Source organism: Prionailurus viverrinus, chromosome F1 (genome assembly GCF_022837055.1).
Source record: "Prionailurus viverrinus isolate Anna chromosome F1, UM_Priviv_1.0, whole genome shotgun sequence".
Classification (NCBI taxonomy): Eukaryota; Metazoa; Chordata; class Mammalia; order Carnivora; family Felidae; genus Prionailurus; species Prionailurus viverrinus.
In genome coordinates this window covers 32,284,979-32,304,987 of record NC_062577.1, presented here as the reverse complement: position 1 = coordinate 32,304,987, position 20,009 = coordinate 32,284,979, and the positions used below count along the sequence as shown (strand labels likewise).

Genomic DNA, 20,009 nt, shown 5'->3' with positions numbered 1-20,009 from the left:
ACACCATTAACCAGGCCAGCCCTGGGCAACTCCCAGAGGGAGGGGAAACCTTGGTCTCTTTCCCAGGTGTCTTTTCTGTTCCCCCTCCCTGGGGTCCCTTCCCCTATTTTAGATACCTCTCACCCTGCTAGTCTCTTCTCCCTAAAGAAACCTTTATTTGCATCTTAATGGGAACTTAAGTTGTGTTATTACCTTGCCTTAAGAGTACTGGCCTTTTAGCCCATAGTAGAATGAGAAGTTTGTCTATGCGCAGCATTCAGAAGGAGAATGTGGGAAAGGTGTTTGAGCACAGGGCTTGGTCCAGCAGCCTTACACGGTGCCCCGGAAGCAGTCCCCGACCGTGCCCGGGTATACAGGTGACTGATCCACATCTAAGCCAAGTACTCTATCCGCTGATCGCAAGCCAGGATGAGCAGGCAGTGGGATGTGGGATGTGGCTGGCGTGTGCTCATCGTAGGGGGGTTCCCAGTCTCCCGCTGGGCCCTCTCAAAGCCTACCGGCGCCTCTTGTTGGGGAGCCACCTCCGCACCCACCCAGACCCCACCTGCCAGCCGCACAGCCCGACTGAGCCCCACCGAGCTCCAGAGCACCCCAGCCGAATCTGGCCTCCTGCCAGACTGCGACATGTTTGTTTTCCACCGTGGGTGCCGTGACCTGGAAAGCAGCCGCCGCGACGCTCCCCTTGCCCTGATTCTCACAGCCACTAATTGAAGGTTCGGAGGGAACTGTGCCACAAAGCCGCCCAAGGGCGACGGCAGATGCAGCCGATTAATTACAGCTGGGGAGCTCCGAGGGGCTGCGCCGGGGAGCGGAGAGCGAGGTGCCCCAGGCCTCAGGGCTTGGCAGCCCGGGGAGTGCCGCCGGGGCCACTCCGGAGGGCGGAGCTGGGGGCTCCTGGGGGCTAGGGGTTCGAGGGGTGACAGGATGACCCCTTCTTGGCGGGAGCCTCACAAGGCCCGGCTTCCACCCGAGAGAACCCGTCTTCCTCGGCTCGGATCTCCTGCCCGATAGACATGCGGGGCGAAGGCAGAAGCTGAACGTGGGCTCCTGGTTATTGGAGATTCTGATAATGATGGCCGCCGTCCTTTATTTCATTTCCTTTGTCATCGCATATTCTTACATCGCTTCGTTTATTAAGTGCTTATCATGAGCCAGGACGGGTGCCCAGGGCTTTACATATTTTATCCCACTTAGGGCTCCAAACAAGCTGAGAGGGAGGTCCTGTTACAATTTCCTTTTTACAGATGGGGACTAGTATCCAGAGAGGTTGAGTAACTTGCTCAAGGTTACACAGTGAGTGGTAGAGCCCACCGGGTCCAGCTAACCTGTGCTTTCGGCTTCTACGTGACACGGCCCGAGTTGACCATCCTCTTGTCCGGGAAGAGACCCCTGGGTCATCAGGCGTGGGCACTCATGCCCTAGCCTGCTTGTGGGTTTCCCTCTGCTGAGGTCCCCCAGCCCCTCCCCCTTGGCTCAGGCCAGAGCTTGCTGCTTTCCAAGAAGCTCTGCCCCTGGCTCTGCTGGTCACTGCCTTGTCTCTGAGCTTCTGGGAGCTTCCCCCTCCCTCTTCTCTGTCCCTGCCCCTGCGAATGTGCACACGCCCCCTTGGGCCTTGCCCTTGGTCACTTTGCCCCGGGCCCATTCACGTTCAGCCTCTCCACGTGATGCCAGGCATGGGGACCACTGGCTTTCTTTCCATCTCTGCAGCAGGCTGGATACAGAGCTGGGTGCCAGCCCCGTTCCCCCCTCCAGCCCCGTGGACTGAGAGTTCTGTTTTCCTAAGCGAGCCCAGGAAAAAGAGTATATGGGTCACACGTGAGGCCTCTAGAGCCAAGTAGGTGAGGGTTAACTGCTGGTTCTAGAACTTTGTAGCAGTGTGACTTTGCTAAAGTTGTCGTCCCTCACAGTGCCTTGGTTTCCTCATCTGTAAAATGGGGCTAAAGCTCCTACCTTATAGGTTGTCGTAAGGTCTACACGAGATAACGTAAGGTGCTAAATGCAGTTCTGAGCGGCAGATAAGCGTTCAGTGAAAGTTAGCTATTATTTTTCTTATTTCTATTTTATGATGAAGAAATCTGGGCAGAAGCCAGGCTAGCTGGAGTCCAGAGAAGTGGCTGGTTGCTGTAGAGGTGGCCCAGCATGGTGTCGGCTGCCTCTCCCCTGGGCCAGTCCAGCGCTTTGCAGGTCTCCGGCAGGCTGTCAGCACCCTAGACTGGGTCCTTAAGAGGACATGGGAGAGAGTGACATCAGAATCTCCCAGAACAGCCTGGGGGGCGGGGGGGGGGGTCCCAGAGAAGTTGCTCCAGGAGGGACCACCCCCAACTGACGGACCTGCTTTGTATTAAAAGCTCCTGCGTCTGAGACGGGGATCAAGAGGGTTCTGCCCCAGGTGGCCCCCTAATCAGGACAAGCCAGTGAGGACACGTCGGGGGTATATAGACAGCTAATCCTCTCCTGGCTAATCCACTTACTCCTTTCCTGTTGCTTAGAGTTTTCCTGACTTTCGAGGGCAGTGGGGCCAACTTTGTGCCCGCAGATTTTGATGGCCTCTTGGCTCTTGGCCAGAGACACCTGGAAGCTGGATTCAAGACGGCAAGTCGTCACATCCTTTTCCAACTTCGGTGTGTGTGAGCGTGTGTGCGTAAGCACGCGTGTGCATGTGAGTGTGCACACTCTTCACGGTAGGCCAGAGCCCAGCTGATAGCTCCGAGTCTCTGGCCTCGGTGGCACCAGCTCTCCTACCCGGCGCGAATCCTTGCTGGCTCTGTCTTAGCTGATAGTACATTCAAAACCTAATTGTTATCTCAGCAGAGTAACTCCATTATTCATCCTGACACCGTCCCCCGTTAGCTGTTTGTTGCAGTGATGTTATATTAATGAGGCCTGCAAATAAATGAACGGGGAGATCAGAGCGCTGACTCGTTTCTCAGGAAAGCTGGCTGACGTATTTATTTATTTGTTAGGAACTTTGCAGCGAGTCTTCCTGGCCCTGGGCAGGTGGCTTTTGGCCTTTCCTGCAGAGATTTGGTGCAGCCTTACAGATAAGTGCTTGTAAATGTCCAACTCCCTGAACAACTTCACAAATGCATTCACAACAGAAGAGTCCAGGGTGGGGGTTGGAAATCTACTTTAAATTATTTGGGCAAATGGAGAACAGAAGGAACGCAAGAACAATGGATCATCTCAGACAAATATTGTCTCAACTATTACTTAGGCTTGGTTTTAGAGAGGATGTACATGGTTTTCTACATTCACTTTTCTTTCCCAGGGACACACACCTAAGACAGTGGTAAAGAGAATTTGTCCTCCCTGAGCGTGAGCCAGTGAGGGGACTGGGTACACCAGTGACACGGAAAAATTCACAAAGTAAAATCTACGATGTGGTCAGTGGAGAGATGACTGCAAAAGCAGCATCCCTACAGCCTGGCACCAGTGTGCCCTTACGGGACGATGCGGCAGGTGACTTCAGACACACACAGGGATATTCTCCGGTACCCAGACGGTGACGGGTTCCTGGTCAATCCCTGAGGACCCCAACACTGGAGATGGGTCCCTGGCGTTTCAAGCCAGCTTTGTTTATTCTTCACCGTGATCTCTACTGTCACCCGCAGGTGCGAGCCACCTGGCCTCCATCCTCTGGGCTCTCATCCAGCTGAGATGCTTGGAAAGAAAGAACCACCAGGCTCGGTAATTTCCTGCTTTCATCTCAGCCACCATCCCGCTGACAGGCACCATCAGAAACCAATGAAATCAAGTCTGATAACTCTCATAAACATACACAATTAAAGTCACATCCATCCCGTACAGGTAAGAAGGAGTCACCCTAAGTTTAAACACACCCCAAAATGCACTTCCTGCCCCCTCACCACTCATAGGATCAAGTGTAGATCTAATTATGTGTAGGAAGACAGGTTATCTTAAGGCTCAACACAAAGGGTAGCCAGTGCTCCCAGTTTTTCTGGCATCTCCTGAAGCCTTCCAAGAGAATTCCAAGATATTTTTGGTACACTTGGGGTGGAGTGAGGTGGAAGAGTGTATAGCCAGGGAAGATCCCTTTATCCCTCTGACCAAGACAGGCGGTATGTGTGGTGGGGAAAGTCTGCATTCTGGAGTCGGAAGGTCCTGGTTTTGAGTTTGCTCTGCCACTAACCAAATGAGTGATTTTGGGCAAATTATTTACTTCCCTAAGCACTGTTTCCTCAACTCTTAAATGAAAATAATTGTAGGATCAGTTGATACGCAAAGGTCCTGGGGCACAGTCGAGCCTGGCTGTTATTATTAATACTCCCAGAACTAGGATATGGATCATCTGTTTGGGTCCCTGGCCTGAGGTAAGTGTCCTCATTAGTTGTCAAGACCTTGATCCCCGGTGCTACCCTCTTTCAAAACGGGAGACAAAAGCAAAGGGTGTAGATTAGAACTTTCTGTCTTAGGCCCTTTGGAAGAAGCAGAGTGGCCTGGAGGACAAGCAGATGCCAGCCATGACATTCCAGGTGGCTCATGTTCAGGGATAGGCTGGGGCTTTGCAGCGAGAGGCTGCAGCCCCTGCCTCCCCTCCCAGACCTCGCCTATCCATGCGCTAACTTCCAAGGCCAGCACAGCACATGGTATTCAGTAGTCGCTCATCACATGAGGATTTATTTACTGCAATGCTCTGTTAGGTGTTGAATTTTATCCTCCTCAAATTCAAGTGAAAACCCTAATTCCTGTTACCTCAGGAAGTGACGTATTTGGAGACAGGTACTTTCCAGAGGCAATCGGGTTCAAATGAGGTCACTCGTGTGGGCCCTAATCCAATATGGCTGAAATCCTTATTTAAACAAATAAAAAAAAAAAAAATAGAGACAGACACCAAGAAGGAATGTCATGAGAAGATGCAAGCAGAGATGTAGACGATGTGTCTACAGGCCAAGAACACCACAAGCCCCCAGAAGCTAGGGGAGGGGGCACGGAGCAGATTTTCCTCACGGTCCTGAGAAGGAGCCCACCTCCAGCACCCGGACCCGGGACTCCAGCCTCCAGAACCGTGACACAATTGGTTTCTGCTATTGAAGCCACCCAGTTGGGGGTGCTCTGTCCCCGCGGCCCTCGCCGACCGACGTACCCACTTGGAGTGGAGACCTCTGTCACCTGAGCTCTAGATCCCCTTGAACCTTCCTAAATTTTTCTTCCCAATTACATACTCGGTCTCTTTCCCCTTTCTGCCCAATTCTCCCCTTCACAGCTTCTCCGAAAATGCTTCTTCTGAGCCTTCCTTTCTAGGGGGTGGCTTGCGATGTCCTCGCCTTTGGGGTCCTGGCAGGTCTGGAGGCGCAGCAACGAGGTGGGCCAGGCATGTCGCGGGCTTTCCCGAACCTCTGCGCGTCTCCTGTTCTTGGGGTTGAACAGGTGACATGTGCACAGACGCCAGGATGACGGTGAGGACGAGAGCAGCTTGGGATGCCTCCCACGGGGGACAGCATCATTATCACACCACGGGCTGACTGGGAAGGAGCAGACGCTGGGTCCTGAGGGGGTCTCTAACCTGAAGTTTATGTAAACTGGGAAATTCGGGAGGCTGTAAGACTTGTCCTACATGAAGCTGTCACAGGAGACGGGTCTCTCGGGGTGGGCTTGGTTGCCATGGACACAGTTGGGTAAGAAAGGGTTAAGGAGGAACACAGCGGTGCCGTCCGCTCAACTCAGCTGGAGCCCACTCCTCTTCCTAAAGCAGGACTCACTTGAGGTCATCTCGTTGATTTCCAGGCCCCTGAACAGGGCAGTGCCCGTTCGGGTCCCCACTGGTTTCCAGCATTGGGAATTCTGCTGTCTCCAACAGACACCACAAGGCCGTCCTAGAATCCTTCCCCTTTTCACCCCTCCAGAAGGATCTTCGTCGTAAATGGCTCTTGCACATGGGCCTGCACATTTGCAAGGACACACATTTGCAAGGCAACGGCCAGAGACAAGGGGGGAGGAACATATAGAAGGGCCTGGGTCTCACAGAATACGGATTATTAAGAGATTAAAAGATCAAAAGATCTGTGCCAATGTCAAGGAAGTAGCCCAGGAAGCTACAGTAAGGGAAAGGAGCTGATTCTTCTTCAAAGTTACTTTTAGCAAAGGATACCTTTTTGGTAAGAGATGCCACAGACACACATGAGGCTGCTTCTTTCCCATTACTGGTGACATTATCTTTGATCACCTCGTATAGGTAGTGTCTACCAGCTTTCTTCTCTGTAAAGTTACTATTTTTTCTTGTTGTAATTAGTACATACCTTGGGAGGCGATGGCTCAAGACGGCCGACATCCTATTTTTCACCCTACTTTCATTCACCAATTCACTGGCCTTTTTTCCTGAAATAATTATTACTGTGAATTTTGCCAACTGATGATTTTCTATTTCCCTAAGTCCTTTTACATGTTTCAGTTAGACTTCTAATATGAAGAAGAGTTTCCTTTCTCCCCCGTTAATTGTTTATTTATATCAATAAGGACCATAGATTCTGATCTTATTCTATTGCTGAAGTCAACTAGTATCATTATGTATTTTCTTGCACAGACAGGCCCAGATTTGGCCCCTGGGGCCAAATCAAGTTGGTTCCTGTGCCCTTTTGACATGTATTCCACATTTTTTTTTTTTAGTACTCCTTGCCAACACTATATACCCTAAATTAAATCATAAGGAGATATTAACCATACCCAAATTAGGGATATTCTACAAAACAACTGTCCCGTACTCTTCAACAGTATCAAGGTCATGAAAGACAAAGAAAGACTGAGAATTAGAGCACTGAGGAAACATGATAACAGAATGTCACATGTGACCCTGGATTGGATCCTGGACAATCAGTGGGGCAACTGGCAAAATGTAAATCAGGCATGTATATTACATGGCATTATTGTATGAATGTTAATTTCCTGATTTGGATAATTGCACTGCGGTTATGTAAGATGTTAATTTTGGAGAATCTGGGTGAAGGGTATATGAAAGTTCTTTGGACTATTTTTGTACCTTTTTATAAGTCTAAAATTATTTCAAAACTGAAAAGTTAAGAAAAAATTGAAGATGACTTTTACAGGGGAAGGAGGGTAGGCTGAGGGAAGGAGACATAAAATGAAAGAAAATATTCCTGATAATGGTGAATACGATAGTCCAGGCCTGGATCCTCCCTGCTACATGTCCCGTCCAGAATGATGTCCCCCTGCGTGGCTTGAGACACAGCATGGATTTGTCTCTCCTTTTCCCCAAAGAGTATCTTTCATTTCTCTATAGCCTCTGAAAAAAACGCCAACAGGAGACCCCACTGCTTGGGGCCTCCAACTCCTGCTGTTACGTTCACTGGGAAAATCAATTACAGCCTAATTACCTCAGGGGGTTAATTAGCATCATGTAGCTTGGGTGTCCTCTGTGAAGGGAGCAGCCCGTCAGTCCCCGGTCAGTGAGCAGGGGCAGCACCGAGACAGAGATTTCCCAGGGAGAAGCCTGCCTCAGGGCTGGGAAGGCGCCCCTGCCAGTCGGGGAGTAGACGGGACGGCAGCAGCCAGGGTTGGCGGAGGTGAGAGGTGCTGATGGAAGCGAGTCCCTGCCTAATTTAAGCTCCCCTGTACCACAGGCGAAGAGACGCAGAGACGCAGAGACGCAGAGACGCAGAGACGGACAACGGCAGATGCAAGATTTACAGGGCGGAACACGTTCTCAGGCCAGCAGTTGCTGGAAATCACTAGAATCAGGGAGAAGGCAAGGAGCCCTGAGCAGCTCAAGGAGCCGGCTGTCTGAGGGCAGAGGCTGGGGCACCACCAACCAGAAGTTCCTGTAAGCCCTTGCCCAGCGAGGTAAGGACACGGGATGGAGTCAGTGGGCACTATCACGGTCATGCCCAAGACAGAAACAAAACTGAGGAAGCCCGATGCTTGACGACAGCGTCTACACCGTCATAACATCTTCCCACCAGGATGACTGAGAACCTAGGTAGTGCCAGACACAGTGCTGTGCTTTCCCTGGGGCACGCCGCCACGTGGGTGGATGGCATCTGCCTGGTCGACGTCAGCTAGGAAGGAAGGTTGGCTCTCAAGGAAGAGGACACCTTGCTTCCTGTTCCACATCACTTGGGCAAATCAGAGACTTTACAAATGGCTCTATAAGGAAATAAATCTGGACTTAGATACTGGCTCTGCCACTTATCTGGGGCAACCATTCTACTCCTCTGAGCCTCATTCTCTTCATCTGTAAAATGGAGGTGAGACTATATGCCTCCCATGGTAGTCACAGGATTAAACGAGACAGCGCCTAGCACCCTAAAGAAACACTCCATCTTCAACCATCTGTAGGTTAGCAACACTCATTTGATCTTGAGGGATGTCCTTCTACTGATCTGGAGTTTCAACATGGTCGCAGGGATGCGCCAGGAACTGCTCAATACCCCGTGACATAGGCGAGGACCCAAGGTGCTTTCTGCGGCTAATAAGGAAAACGAGCCGGGAAAAAGGGCAGCGAATCCCACTCAGCGAAGAGGCAGGAAAGGAGCAGCCTGTCGCTGCTTTCTTAAATGAGCAGACCACAGTGCTACCTGCCCAGGCCTTCTTCACTCCTCATCACCATAAAGGAATGTGCAATAAGTTTCAAACCACGAGTGACAGTCGGTGAACAGGGAGCCGCGAAGAGTGATGAACGCGTAATGCACCCAAAGTTAAATACAACTGTTCCTCTCCCAGGCCATTCAAACCCCGAGCAGCTGCATTTTCATCCGCATCATCTATTCATCTTCCTTCGTAATTTGCTATTCAAGAAGCATCATTTTTTTCCCCCCAGGATAATTAATTACCTATTTCCTTCCATTAAAATGCACAAACAAATCGGGACAGGGAGTAAATCCTGGGAAACGGCACCGTGGCCAATGTAGCGCCTGCCTTGACTTTCTTCTTCCGTGTTCAACTTTGCAACTCTGAGCTAATTGCAGCTCCCCAAATCGCATTTCTGCTGAGAAGAGCTAAGCCTGCTCTCTAAAACGTGCACCCATCAGGCAGCCAATTTCCCGTCCCCACCTGGCTCTGCCCGCCTGGCAGTGGGGGCTGGGCTGGCTCTGCCTCCCTTGTGTGCACGTGCACACGACGTGCACGCACATTCAGGCACTGGCCCGAGGACACACATCCAGAGGCTTGTCATTTGGGCCTGGACACGGGCCATCGTGGCGCTCAAGAGAGGCTTCCCACACCCCACATTAAGTGCTCTACACTTAGAATTCTTCCATTTGAACTCTTCTCCCGCTACCCCCCGCCCCCACCCCCACCCGGGGCCGGCGCCTGGCCATCCCTCCCCGCTCTGGGAACTTGCTGGACTCACCTCGGTGATTTGGGGGTTGGAGCACTTGACGTTGTGGCTGGACCAGTCGAGCCAGGGGCTGGAGAGGCTGGCGCAGTGGGGCTGGAGGGTGCACCTGCGTTCGCCGCTGCACCAGCCGCACTCGAACTTCCGGTCGGCCTTCAGGCAGAGGCCGCAGCTCTCCCGCTGGGCCGCACACTTGTAGAGGTGGACTGCCAAGACAGGGGGTGACACGTCGGGATTCGGGAGTGCTCTCACAGCCGGGCCTCTTCTTGGAGGCAAGACAGAAACCGCCCTCCAGCACAGATAACACCAACGATCACCATTATCATCGCAAGAATCACTGATGGCGGATTAATACTAAACTGAGCCTCATAGTGGCTGAAAGGGACTATAGAAAATGTTATTTAAGAGTTCTGGCTCCGGACCGAATTGTGTCAGGGCTTTGATCGTGGCGTCACCACATTCCGTGACACAACGGAAACTCCTTGAACCTTGTCCACTTAATGTGTGATGGGGGGGGGGGGGGAGTGATCGTTGCTTTTTTGTGAGGTTTGACTGGGGTGCTGTGTATTAAGTGCTTGGCACAGCGCCTTAACATACCTGATGTGGCACACACACTTATTCTCTCTTCTGTGAAAGTCACACTACATTCTTATGTACTGTCTTTCTTACTCACGTGTGGCCCTCATCACAACAGGTAAGGACTCATTTCCCCATTTCAGATACAAACGAAGCTCCAAGAGGCATATCACGACTCTCGAAGCTTCCTAAGATTAGTGCCCCAAGCTGGGGTTCTGATATTCCAACGTTGTGGGCGGCTGAACTGTAGAGCCTGAGAAGAGAGAGGCATCCCGCCCATACACTGGGACCTGGCTGGTCTGGGGGAGAGGTCAGCCCGGCTTCAAGGAAGACCGGGGGGCCTGCCAAGTACAGGCAGAACTGACGAGGAGAGAAAGTCCACCCAGTCCTGTTCCTGGTCCCCAGAGAGGACAACCTGGCTGCATAACAGGTCACTTTGGGAATCTGCAGACCTTCTGCCTTTGCTTTTGTCTCTTACTGATTTAGAAGCCCTGGACCGGCCAGTCAGCAGAAATGTGTTTTGGGAGCCTGGGGCTCAGCTGTTGCCTGCTGATGTTTTGAATTCAGAATCTTGAGTAGAATGCTCAGAGACTCATTTTCAATGCTCCTGGTCAAGCAGACATAAGCTTTCAGGACTGGGGCCTGAGTGCCTGTGCTGGAGGTCAGGTTCAGGCCCCAGGGGAGGGGCATTTTTTACTCCTCTAGTCCTCATCTCCCTCTGCGATCCCAGCTGTGGGGAATACATTCAAACATCCTCATGCCCGCGGCTTCTTACGGTAAAGTGCGGGGAACGGGACTCTTCAAGTGAACCATGGCGTGGTGAGCATTTATTAACGTGCACAAATGGTCCACATCTAACACCTCATTTGGTCTTCATGATGACCCCAGAAGGAGGGCGTCCCTTCCTGCCTTTCCCAGATGAGGAAATTGGAATCAAGGCAGGGACAGTAAATAGTCTGAGTTCATCCCTCACTAAGTGAAAACGCCAGGAGTTTGAATCCCGTTTTCTCGGATTCTAGAACCCAAGTCTGTATACACCATGGCCTTCTCCACCCAACACGGTGCACGGCTTCCAGAAACACTGGGCTCTAGGAGGGATGAACGTGGAGATGGCAGTGCCCGCACACTCCCAAGTTGTTGAGTGCCACCAGGGGGGGTTCTGATGAGAGAGCTTGGATGTGGCTGTTTTCTTCTAAGCTCCAGGTGCAAAGCCAACCTCTGGGAACTAAGCCCGGATCCTCAGCAGGGAGAATGTCTATCTCTCAGCAGTGAGGAAATTTGGCCTGGGTATTGAGAAGTAGAACAGAAATCTCCCTGGTTCCATTTCTTTCTCCCAGCCAAAGTGGTATCGATTTCCATGACAGCCTGTGGGTGGGGGCCTCTGGTGGCCCTGCTCCCCTCTCTGCACCCACGGGCGACCGGCAGGCTGACGGAGAAGCTGGGGCAGCCCTAGCTACTTGAAGTGTAGTGAGATGTGGCTCATGGTAAGGGAGAGGGGTCTCGGGGGGAGAAGGCTTCACCCCCTACGGTGGTCTGAACCACTGGAAGGACAGTGGTCTGTCTGGTCAAGCACGTGCACTTGGAGATTGGACAGCCTTGCTTTGGATCCTGGCTCTAACTTTCTGATTCAGCCTATTTTTTTTTTTTCTTTCCTTTTTCCGTTTTACGGAGGTATAACTGACAAAGAGAAATCGTAAGATATTTAAAGTTATTATACCATACCGTAATGATTGGAAACACATATACATAGTGAAAGGGATCCTCCCACCTAGCTAATTAGCATACCCATCACCCTACACATACATAGAGAGCGATTACAAATATGTATTTAGGTTTTACTCTCTTAGCAAATTGCAATTATACAAAGCATTGCTCTCAACTACAGACACCGTGGTTTCCACTAGGTTCCTCAGACTTTGATCACCTTAGAGCTGAAAGTCTGCACCCTTTTACCAACCTCTTTATTTCCTCCCCGCCCCCGGCAACCCCTTTCCTACCCTCTGCGTGAATTCGACTTTTTTTTTTTTTTTTTTTAAGATTTCACTTATTTGTCTTAACAGTCTGGAATGCTTCGTGAATTTTCCTGTCATCCTGCTCAGGGGCCGTGCTACTCTGCGCACCTGTCCGATTTCAGTATATGTGCTGCCGAGGCGAGCACTTTGGTCCATTTCTTAGCCTCTTTGGGTCTCAAGTTTCCTTATCTGTAAAATGAGATTCATACTAGTACAAACATCTCAGGGCTGTTACGATTAAGGGAAATAATCCCCCCCAATCGCGTAGTGGATGCCTCCCCACCGCAAGCGCTCACAATATCGGGGTCGCCTTTGTCACTCTTGAGAGCAGGGTGGCATGTTGATATTTGCCGTGTGGCGGGTACGGCTGGCTACCTGGCACATGGGAGGAGCTGCCCATGAATTTATAGGACCATAAATAAGGGTGGTCCTCACGGAGTGTCCTTCTCAGGTCAGCCCAGCTCCGCCCTGAGCTTCCTGGCACTGTCCCCCGCTACCCACCCTCAGGACCAGGGGAGCAGCCTTAGAAACCTTTGTGCAGCGAAGGACCAAGGACAGGGGAACCAGACCCGAATTGGAAACAGAATCTCTATTTCTCTGGAAACTGGCAGGACATTCCTGCTTGCTGCTCTCCTAGGTCAGGTTCTACAGACACTTCAAAGTCTCTGGGAGCCGAAGAGAAAAATGCGATGAGCCGGCAGCTGCCTGGCGGATGCTCTGGTTGTAATAAAACAGGGTTCCCAACAGGACTCCTTTGATGGCTCCAAATGTTGCTTTAGGATCCTCTGAAGAGTTCCGCTGACAGAGGGAGTGTATTATTCATGGCACCTCGGCTGGCTGGCTCTGATCCCTCCAGCCCCGGTCTTTCCCGGGGTCACGAAAAGATCAAAAAACTCTGCCCGGAAGTAGCCGCTCACCTTTCAGGTCCTGCGGGTTGTCGATGATGAAATTGCCATTCCACACGACGGCGAAGTCCACAGCCAGGTTGCTGATGTCCATCCCGTCGTACTGGTACTGCGGGGAGAGGGGCAGAGGGCACATGGCTTGTGAGGTTCCCTATCACACGGGGTTGCTGGCATCTCGGGGGACCAGGACTACGGCAGGAAAGAAACCAGGGATTCTGGCTCCCTCTGGGCTGAGGAAGGAGCAAAGCAAAGGGAGAATCAGGGGAACCCCTTCTGCCGCTCGAATTATCCCTATGGCGCCCTCCCCGACTCCCAGTCACTAATGCCAACAGGATCCAGCCCAAACCCCTTAGTTTGGTGTTCGGTGCCTCCTGTAATCCAAATCCAAGCTTCCTTCTCTTCCACTGCCCTCCTCCAGAAATCTTTGATGCCTGTCTCCAAACACACCTGCTCCGGCACCTCTCTGGTTCTTTTCAGTTCACATCTTGTGAAGAATGCCTCTCTCTCCCTACAGCCTCCACCCTTCAACTTGCCTGTATTCTTCCGGTCCAGCCCACACTCGCCTTCCCCAGGTGCTTGCTCTGACATCCCTGGCGGCCCTTCCCCACCCTCTCTGTCCCCTGGCATTGCCAGTCCCTGTCTCTGTCTTCCCAAGAGCTTGTCTGCCTCTTCACATACAAGTCCGGTCTCTGCAGCAAGTTCATGTACTGCTCTGCAAACCCCACCAGGGTCCTGAGGACAGCATGTGCACAACAGACAGGGGTGCAGCGGTGGCGGGGGGCTGGGCACTGCAGGAGTCCCCTGGCTGCACTTGAGCTTTATTTCGGCCAACAGCCCACCAGGGAAAGTGCTCAGAGCTTCTGGTCACAGATCTGATCAGCCCGACCATTAAAGGCTCAAGCTGTAGCCAGGAGTCCGCTCTGTCTCCCATGCTGGTCCCACAGGGGACTTGTAAGCCCTTCACACGCTTCAGAAATCGGCCCTCTGGTGGCCTAGCCCCTGCCTCTCGGTGAAGAAGACCTCTGGGAATCCCCTTCAGGGACCCGCCCAGCCCTGGCCACTCGGGGCATGTCATGTTACTGTCCGCCCTCTTGACCCCGGCCCTTCCTGCCACCTTCCTCCCTTTGTCCTGTTGCATTTTTTTTTTCTCATCCCACCTTCCCCTTGCACTTGGCGGCCTTCCACCGATTACAAATTCTATCAAGCGCCTGTGACCTGGGAATCTGACAGCCGCCTGATAAGAAGCCCAGATTCTCTTTATCTCTCCCAGGCGAATTAGCTTCCCTCAACACCTTTGTCACATCGCCCCCCTGCATCTCTAGCTGACCCCCCATAGTCAGAGACAGGAGTTGGCAGATAAAAAGATCTTCTCTGGGCTAGTATTATAATTAAACACCTCGTGCTATCTGTCTGGCATGCAGGATTGGTTTAACCCTTGCTGCTCTGAAGTTCACCGCTCTCTCCTTCTCCCCTCCCCCACCTCCCCTCGCGCCATTCTATTTCTGCTGAGCTCCTGGCCCAGTTTCCTCTGGGTTATTCCTAAGTGGGGAAGGGGGTTTGCAGTGGAGTCCACCGGCTTTGGCTGAAAGTTCACTGAAGGCCCAGAGGTCTCCTTAAACTCAGAAAGGACACAAAGCTCTCAACTTACGCCATTAGGGCCCGCACAGAACCCCGCCTCCTCTGTCACCATGACACTGCCCTGCTCTGGTTGAGGGTCGCTAGATGCTCGCACACTCCTCTGTTCCTGGGGCCCGTCTGTGGACCCGGAAGGTTTCTGGGAAAGGGGGGTAGGGTCAGGCCTCGGCATGGGTGTGAGAGAAAGGCCTGCTCCAGGCGGGGCCCGAGCACGAGTCCTCTTACCGAACTGTTCTGGCACTGGACGCTGGAGCTGTTGAAGCGCAGGGCGGGGACCCGGTGGACCGCCCCCTGGATGTTGAGGACACATTCATAGCCTCGCTGGCCTGACTGCGGCTGGGGCAGGTTTCGAGCCTTAAGCGTGATTGGCTTTACCTCCCCGACTGGTATCAGGATTTCCTCCGTGGGCACCAGCTGGGGACAGTCCTGGGGAGCAAGCAGAGAGGTCCCGTCTGTCCTGGCTGACACCTTTCTACTCACCTGAGCCGGGGCAGGGGACGGGACCCGGATGCCCAACCAGACCCTCTCGTGGCCGGGTGGGCTGCCCGCGAGACGGCTGTACCTCATCTCAAGGGTATGGGGAGTCAGCAGGGAAAATAAAATCTATCTCTTAGCTCCTGGGGCTTTGATATTGTCATTCCCCAGCCCACAAGTTGTCCCGGATCTGGTGTGCATGTTACAATTTAGGAATTAATTTCCAAGCGCCGGTGTGGCAGGCTGTGGATTTTATCTCCTGCCACAGAGGATAAAAGAGGCCCCTGTGTGTCCCTGTCCCCAACCTGGAACCCCCGCCTCCTGGTTTCATCCTTTCCCGGGCTCCTGTCCCTCATGCATTGTCCGGCCCGAGGCATTCTGTTATCGGCAGCCTCAGCTTCTCGGCTCCAACTGAGTCGGCCTTTCCAGGAGGGGGAACAGCCCTCCCGGCAATGCTCTAAACACTTGCTCTGGCTTTTTATCTCATTTCATTACCAGGCCCTGCGTGAAAGCCATGTTGCTTCGGAAAACAAAACCGAAAAAAGAAAGTCTTGGTGGGGAGGGGCTGTGGGAAGGACCATGAGAGACCACGGAAGTGGGAAAGCAGGATCGATTTTCCTGAGCTTTATGGCCAGGTGTTGCTTCTCGCCTGAAGGTCACACTGTCACCTTCCCGCGGTTCGGACCCCTTGCCCACTCTCTCCCTCTTGAGGAAGACAGAGCCCAGCAGTCTCTGGCAGGGAGGACGGTGAGGGCCCAGTCACTTCCACAATGCAATCACTTCCTGTCTCCAGGGACCAACCAGGGAAATTCTTGAAGAAGCACCTGGTTCCCCACCCCCTTCCCCTCTACGGTGCTTCTCAGAGGGAGCATTTGGGAACACGTGGGGGTTGATGGAGCTCTCCTGCCAAGGGTGCCATTGGCATTTAGTGCCCTGCTCAGAACTGCCTGCAAGGTGTGGGACAGAAAAAGTGTCCCCGTCCCGTTGCTAGAGGCTATTCCTAGTAGGAAGCCTTTCTTTACACAGGCAGCGTTGAGCAATGGACAGTTCAGCTATGGGATTGGAAGGCCTGATAGACCACAGATGGGGCTGAGGCAGTTGCTTCTCTTCTCAGGGCCTCGGATACAAGCCCTCTCCACCTGGCCTCTGCCTCCTTCTTACCCTGTAAGAAGGTCCTCGTGCATCCTGCTCCAGTCACATGGGACTTCAGATGAGTTTTGAGAGACAGTGTCCCTGACTCATGGGCCTCTGGTCCTTTGAAGATGCTTTTCTCTCCATTAGAACCACTCACTACCACCTCCTGGCCCTCTTTGTCCTCCCGGACCTCGCCTCAGCCTCTCTGTAGCTGAATGCCTCTTAATTAGCCTTCAAGTTCAGCTCTGCGGCTCCTTTTCTGGAAAGCTGTCCCTGACCCTTTCCCTGCCCTGGCCTTCTGGGTGGGTTACAAGTAGTCTCCCATGATCGAGTTTTGCCCTCAGAACTGCAACATCTTGTTAACTTGTATTCCTCCCTGGTGTGTGAGCCCTGAGGGGATCAGACTACATTTTACCCGCCTCAGATGATAAGATCTCAAACGTTTCTTTCTACCTCCATCTTCCTAGATTCTTCAGAGATGAGGGGAAAGCCTTGCCTTCTGAACACCAAGAGACCTGAGAAGGAGTTTGATTCCTAAAGCTTGGGTTAGACATGGCCGCCGTTTCTGGAGTCACATGATTACTAAGTGGACACGTCCAAATCTAGTAAGGAGTCCTCAGAATTTATGAAAAGCTGGGGCAATTTTCCACAGACACTTCTCTGGGAGGACCTGGACAGACTTCTGGGGTCACTGGTGCCCTCCCTCACCTGTAGGCTAACTGCACGTGAGGATGCCAAGCAGGCGAGGTTGCTACAAGAGACAGGATCATAAGACAAGCCCAGAGCAGATGGGTCCCTGTCGAGAAGCCAGTCAGTCAAGCTGCCAACCCATAAACTTGCTCTTTACTGCACTTTCACTTTCATGCCCTGAGGGCATTCTTGACAGAGTCTTTCATATATTTATAGCCAAGAAAAAAAAATGAACACCACTCTAGGGAAATCCAGGCATCCCCTGGAAAAGGAGATACTTCTTGGTGGCTAACAAATCCCTGTCACGTCTAATAAATTAGAATTTTAATTTAGACTAGAAAAAAGGCTGAGGCATAATGAGGTGTGTGTGTGTGTGTGTGTGTGTGTGTGTGTATCTGTGACAGAGAATGAGCTCAGAGAACAAATTCAAATTTCACCAGCAAGGTCTTAAAGATGTGTTTTTGGAAGTAGAATGTCTTGGGTTAGTAAGCAAGATTGTAGAATTCTTTTAACTTTGACAAATATGCACATATATAATATACGTATTTATAGACACGTTTATTGTATTGTATACATATTTACATATAATATACACACACATGGGTGGGCACCTCCTCATCTTTTTTGTCTGGGCTAAGTCTGGTCTAACCTGGAGGTTGGAGAATCTTTTTTATTTTTGTGTTAACATTTTTTTTAATGTTTATTTTTGAGAGAGAGAGAGAGAAAGTGTGCACGCGTGTACGGGTGGGGGAGGGGCAGAGAGAGAAGGGGACACAGAATCCAACTCAGCTCCAGGCTCTGAGCCATCAGCACAGAGCCCGACTCGGGGCTGGAACTCACCAGCTGTGAGATCACGACCTGAGCCAAAGTCAGGCGCTTAACTGACTGAGCCACCCAGGCGCCCCTGGAGTTGGAGAATCTTAAGAAGACACTTTATGAGTACTCTTGGGAGTTTTTTGTTTGTTTGTTTCTTTTTTAAAGGGATTCTAAAATTTACAGAAGATACCCATGGTCTGCTGTTTCAGACCTTCTGGGAGTAAATTTAAAGACAATGATTAGGGGCTTCCCAAATGCCTATACAGGTTCCAAAACTGCCTCAGTAGAAAACAGATGTCTTATCTTTTGTTTGTTTTTGGCTATGTCCCTGAGGCCAGACGGAGTGGGATTCTTTCTCTTATTCTCTAGGGCAAAGGAAAAAAAAGGGGTTGGGACCAGGTTATACTCTTTTCTTCTTGGAAAAACAAGGGTAGATGCAGAACCCTTGGGTTATGAATGGTTCTGGTGAATGTATTAACGAGGAAGCAGCGAGTCCGGGGTAGCAATGGCAGTAGGGAAGGCTGATGGCAGGTGTGGGAAAGCCAGCAGCCCAGAAAACTGCCAAGTTGTGGGAACTTCAACGGCTTGGGGCCTTGGGGAAGGCGATGGGTTTCATCAGATACAATGAGGCCACGTCTATCCTGATTGCTTCTGTGAGCATGCGCGTGCACGCACACACGCGTGCGCGCGCGCACACACACACACACACACACACACACACTTCCTGTCCTAAGAAGAGAGCACATCATCACATTATTCCTTTTCTGCAGGGTGTTACTACTGTTGTCAGTGTTGTTAAAATGCCCATTGCTACTGCTGGTCCCCACTGTCGTTAGGTCATCTTACTCCTCTGTCTCTCAGCCAACTGGCAACAGGATCACCTCCTTGGCAGCAATTTGAGTTTCTGTCAGGATGAATAGATGTCCTCTTTGGGAACATCCCAGGGGTGGGGGTAGGCGGGGGAGGAGGAGCCATGGCTACGTAGGACCCTGGCGTGGGAGCCCCGTGAGCCTTGCCGCCGCATCGCCCCCTCTGTTTAGCTGTGCTTCTCCGGCTTGGGGCGCAGGGGACCCTTCGGCCCTTGGAAACGACTTCTCCCATGTGGAAATGGCATTATCTTCACCCACTGGACTTCAAAGAGAGAGAGCAGCCAGTATCCCGGGAAGCTAATCGGATTTATTTGGTTCTATCTTTCCCCGGGGACAGGGCGTAAAGAAGATATTTATGTATCTACATCTCACTAGGCCTGGTTTAGCCATGGAGAGAGATGAGCTTTTAAAGCTGAAAGCCATACATACTCCTGCGCATACCTGCTTGCTAACACCATGTCACAGCTTGATCCAGCCCAGGGAGGCAGAGATTTGGGGGGCCCCATCAGAGATCGACTGTGCTCTGAGCAGTGGGAAGATCTGGCTCATAACCTTAAAAGAGCTCAAGAGACTGAATTTCAATGCGACTGAAATTCAGCTTCCTCATCGATAAAATGGGGCCAGTCATACCCAACAACCCTCGACTGCATGAAAGACGCATATGACCATATGTTGTAGGGGCGCCTGGGTGGCTCAGTTGGTTAAATGTCCGACTTCGGCTCAGGTCATGATCTCACCATTCGTGAGTTCGAGCCCCGCGTCGGGCTCTGTGCTGACAGCTCAGAGCCTGGAGCCTGCTTCAGATTCTGTGTCTCCCTCTCTCTCTGCCCTCCCCCGCTCATGCTTTCTCTCTCTCTCAAAAATAAACATTAAAAAATTTTTAAAAATTAAAAAAAAAGTATGCTGTAAACAGCAATAAACTGGATTAACACCATTAATACTACTGCTTATTTCTTGTGTGTGTGTGTGTGTGTGCGCGCGTGTTATGTATGTAAATGCAGTATCAGAGGACTTCAACTTATTCAGGGTCAACTTGGGGACATACATTCTGAGTCATGGCGTCTGCATTTATCTGATGACCTTAAGACAATTGTTTAACTTATCTAAACCTCAGTTTATTAATCTGTAATAGAATCCATTTCATAGAGTAGTTTAAATGAGAATATATATGTGTGTGTGTGTGTGTGTGTGTGTGTATACATATACATTTTTTTTTTTTGAATTAGGTACTTTATTGTCAAGCCTAAGTGTGGACTTGGTCCCTCAGACCTCTGGAAACAGCAGGCAGATTGACCTCACGTGCTGGCTGGCTGTGAATCTGGAAGTGGGACTACTGACCCATCCTCCATGGGTAGTTTCTCCATCTGTGAAGGTGGATTTGCACCAGCTGCACACCCTGAACCCTCATGACCAAATAGCACAAAGCCAAATCGGGATCCTGCTGGCAAGCGCGGCCATGGCGACAAGGAAGCTAACCGGCTCTGGTTTTCTGCAGAAAGCATGCTGTACTCAGCTCTTTTGGATGCCTGAGTTCTCTGTAGCCTTGGGCAAAAAAACCTAAATTTTTAGCATCTTGGTTACGACATATGTC

At 51.4% G+C, this 20,009-nt stretch overlaps 1 protein-coding gene across 3 annotated transcripts in view; it reads right to left on the bottom strand.

Annotated features, from left to right (window-relative positions):
• PLXNA2 (plexin A2) overlaps nucleotides 1–20,009 on the bottom strand; it is a 206,636-nt gene that overhangs the window by 40,672 nt on the left and 145,955 nt on the right. The window contains exons 10-13 of one of the 3 annotated variants that reach the window (XM_047841081.1): nucleotides 14,661–14,861; nucleotides 12,813–12,909; nucleotides 9,323–9,513; nucleotides 1,085–2,219 (exon numbers count right to left, since the gene is read on the bottom strand). In XM_047841081.1, coding sequence (XP_047697037.1) covers nucleotides 2,208–2,219; nucleotides 9,323–9,513; nucleotides 12,813–12,909; nucleotides 14,661–14,861 — 501 coding nt within the window. In that variant the 3' untranslated portion in view covers nucleotides 1,085–2,207. Of the gene's footprint in view, nucleotides 1–1,084; nucleotides 2,220–9,322; nucleotides 9,514–12,812; nucleotides 12,910–14,660; nucleotides 14,862–20,009 lie in introns of those variants that run through there. The other 2 variants (XM_047841079.1, XM_047841080.1) reach the window with 2 other exon arrangements.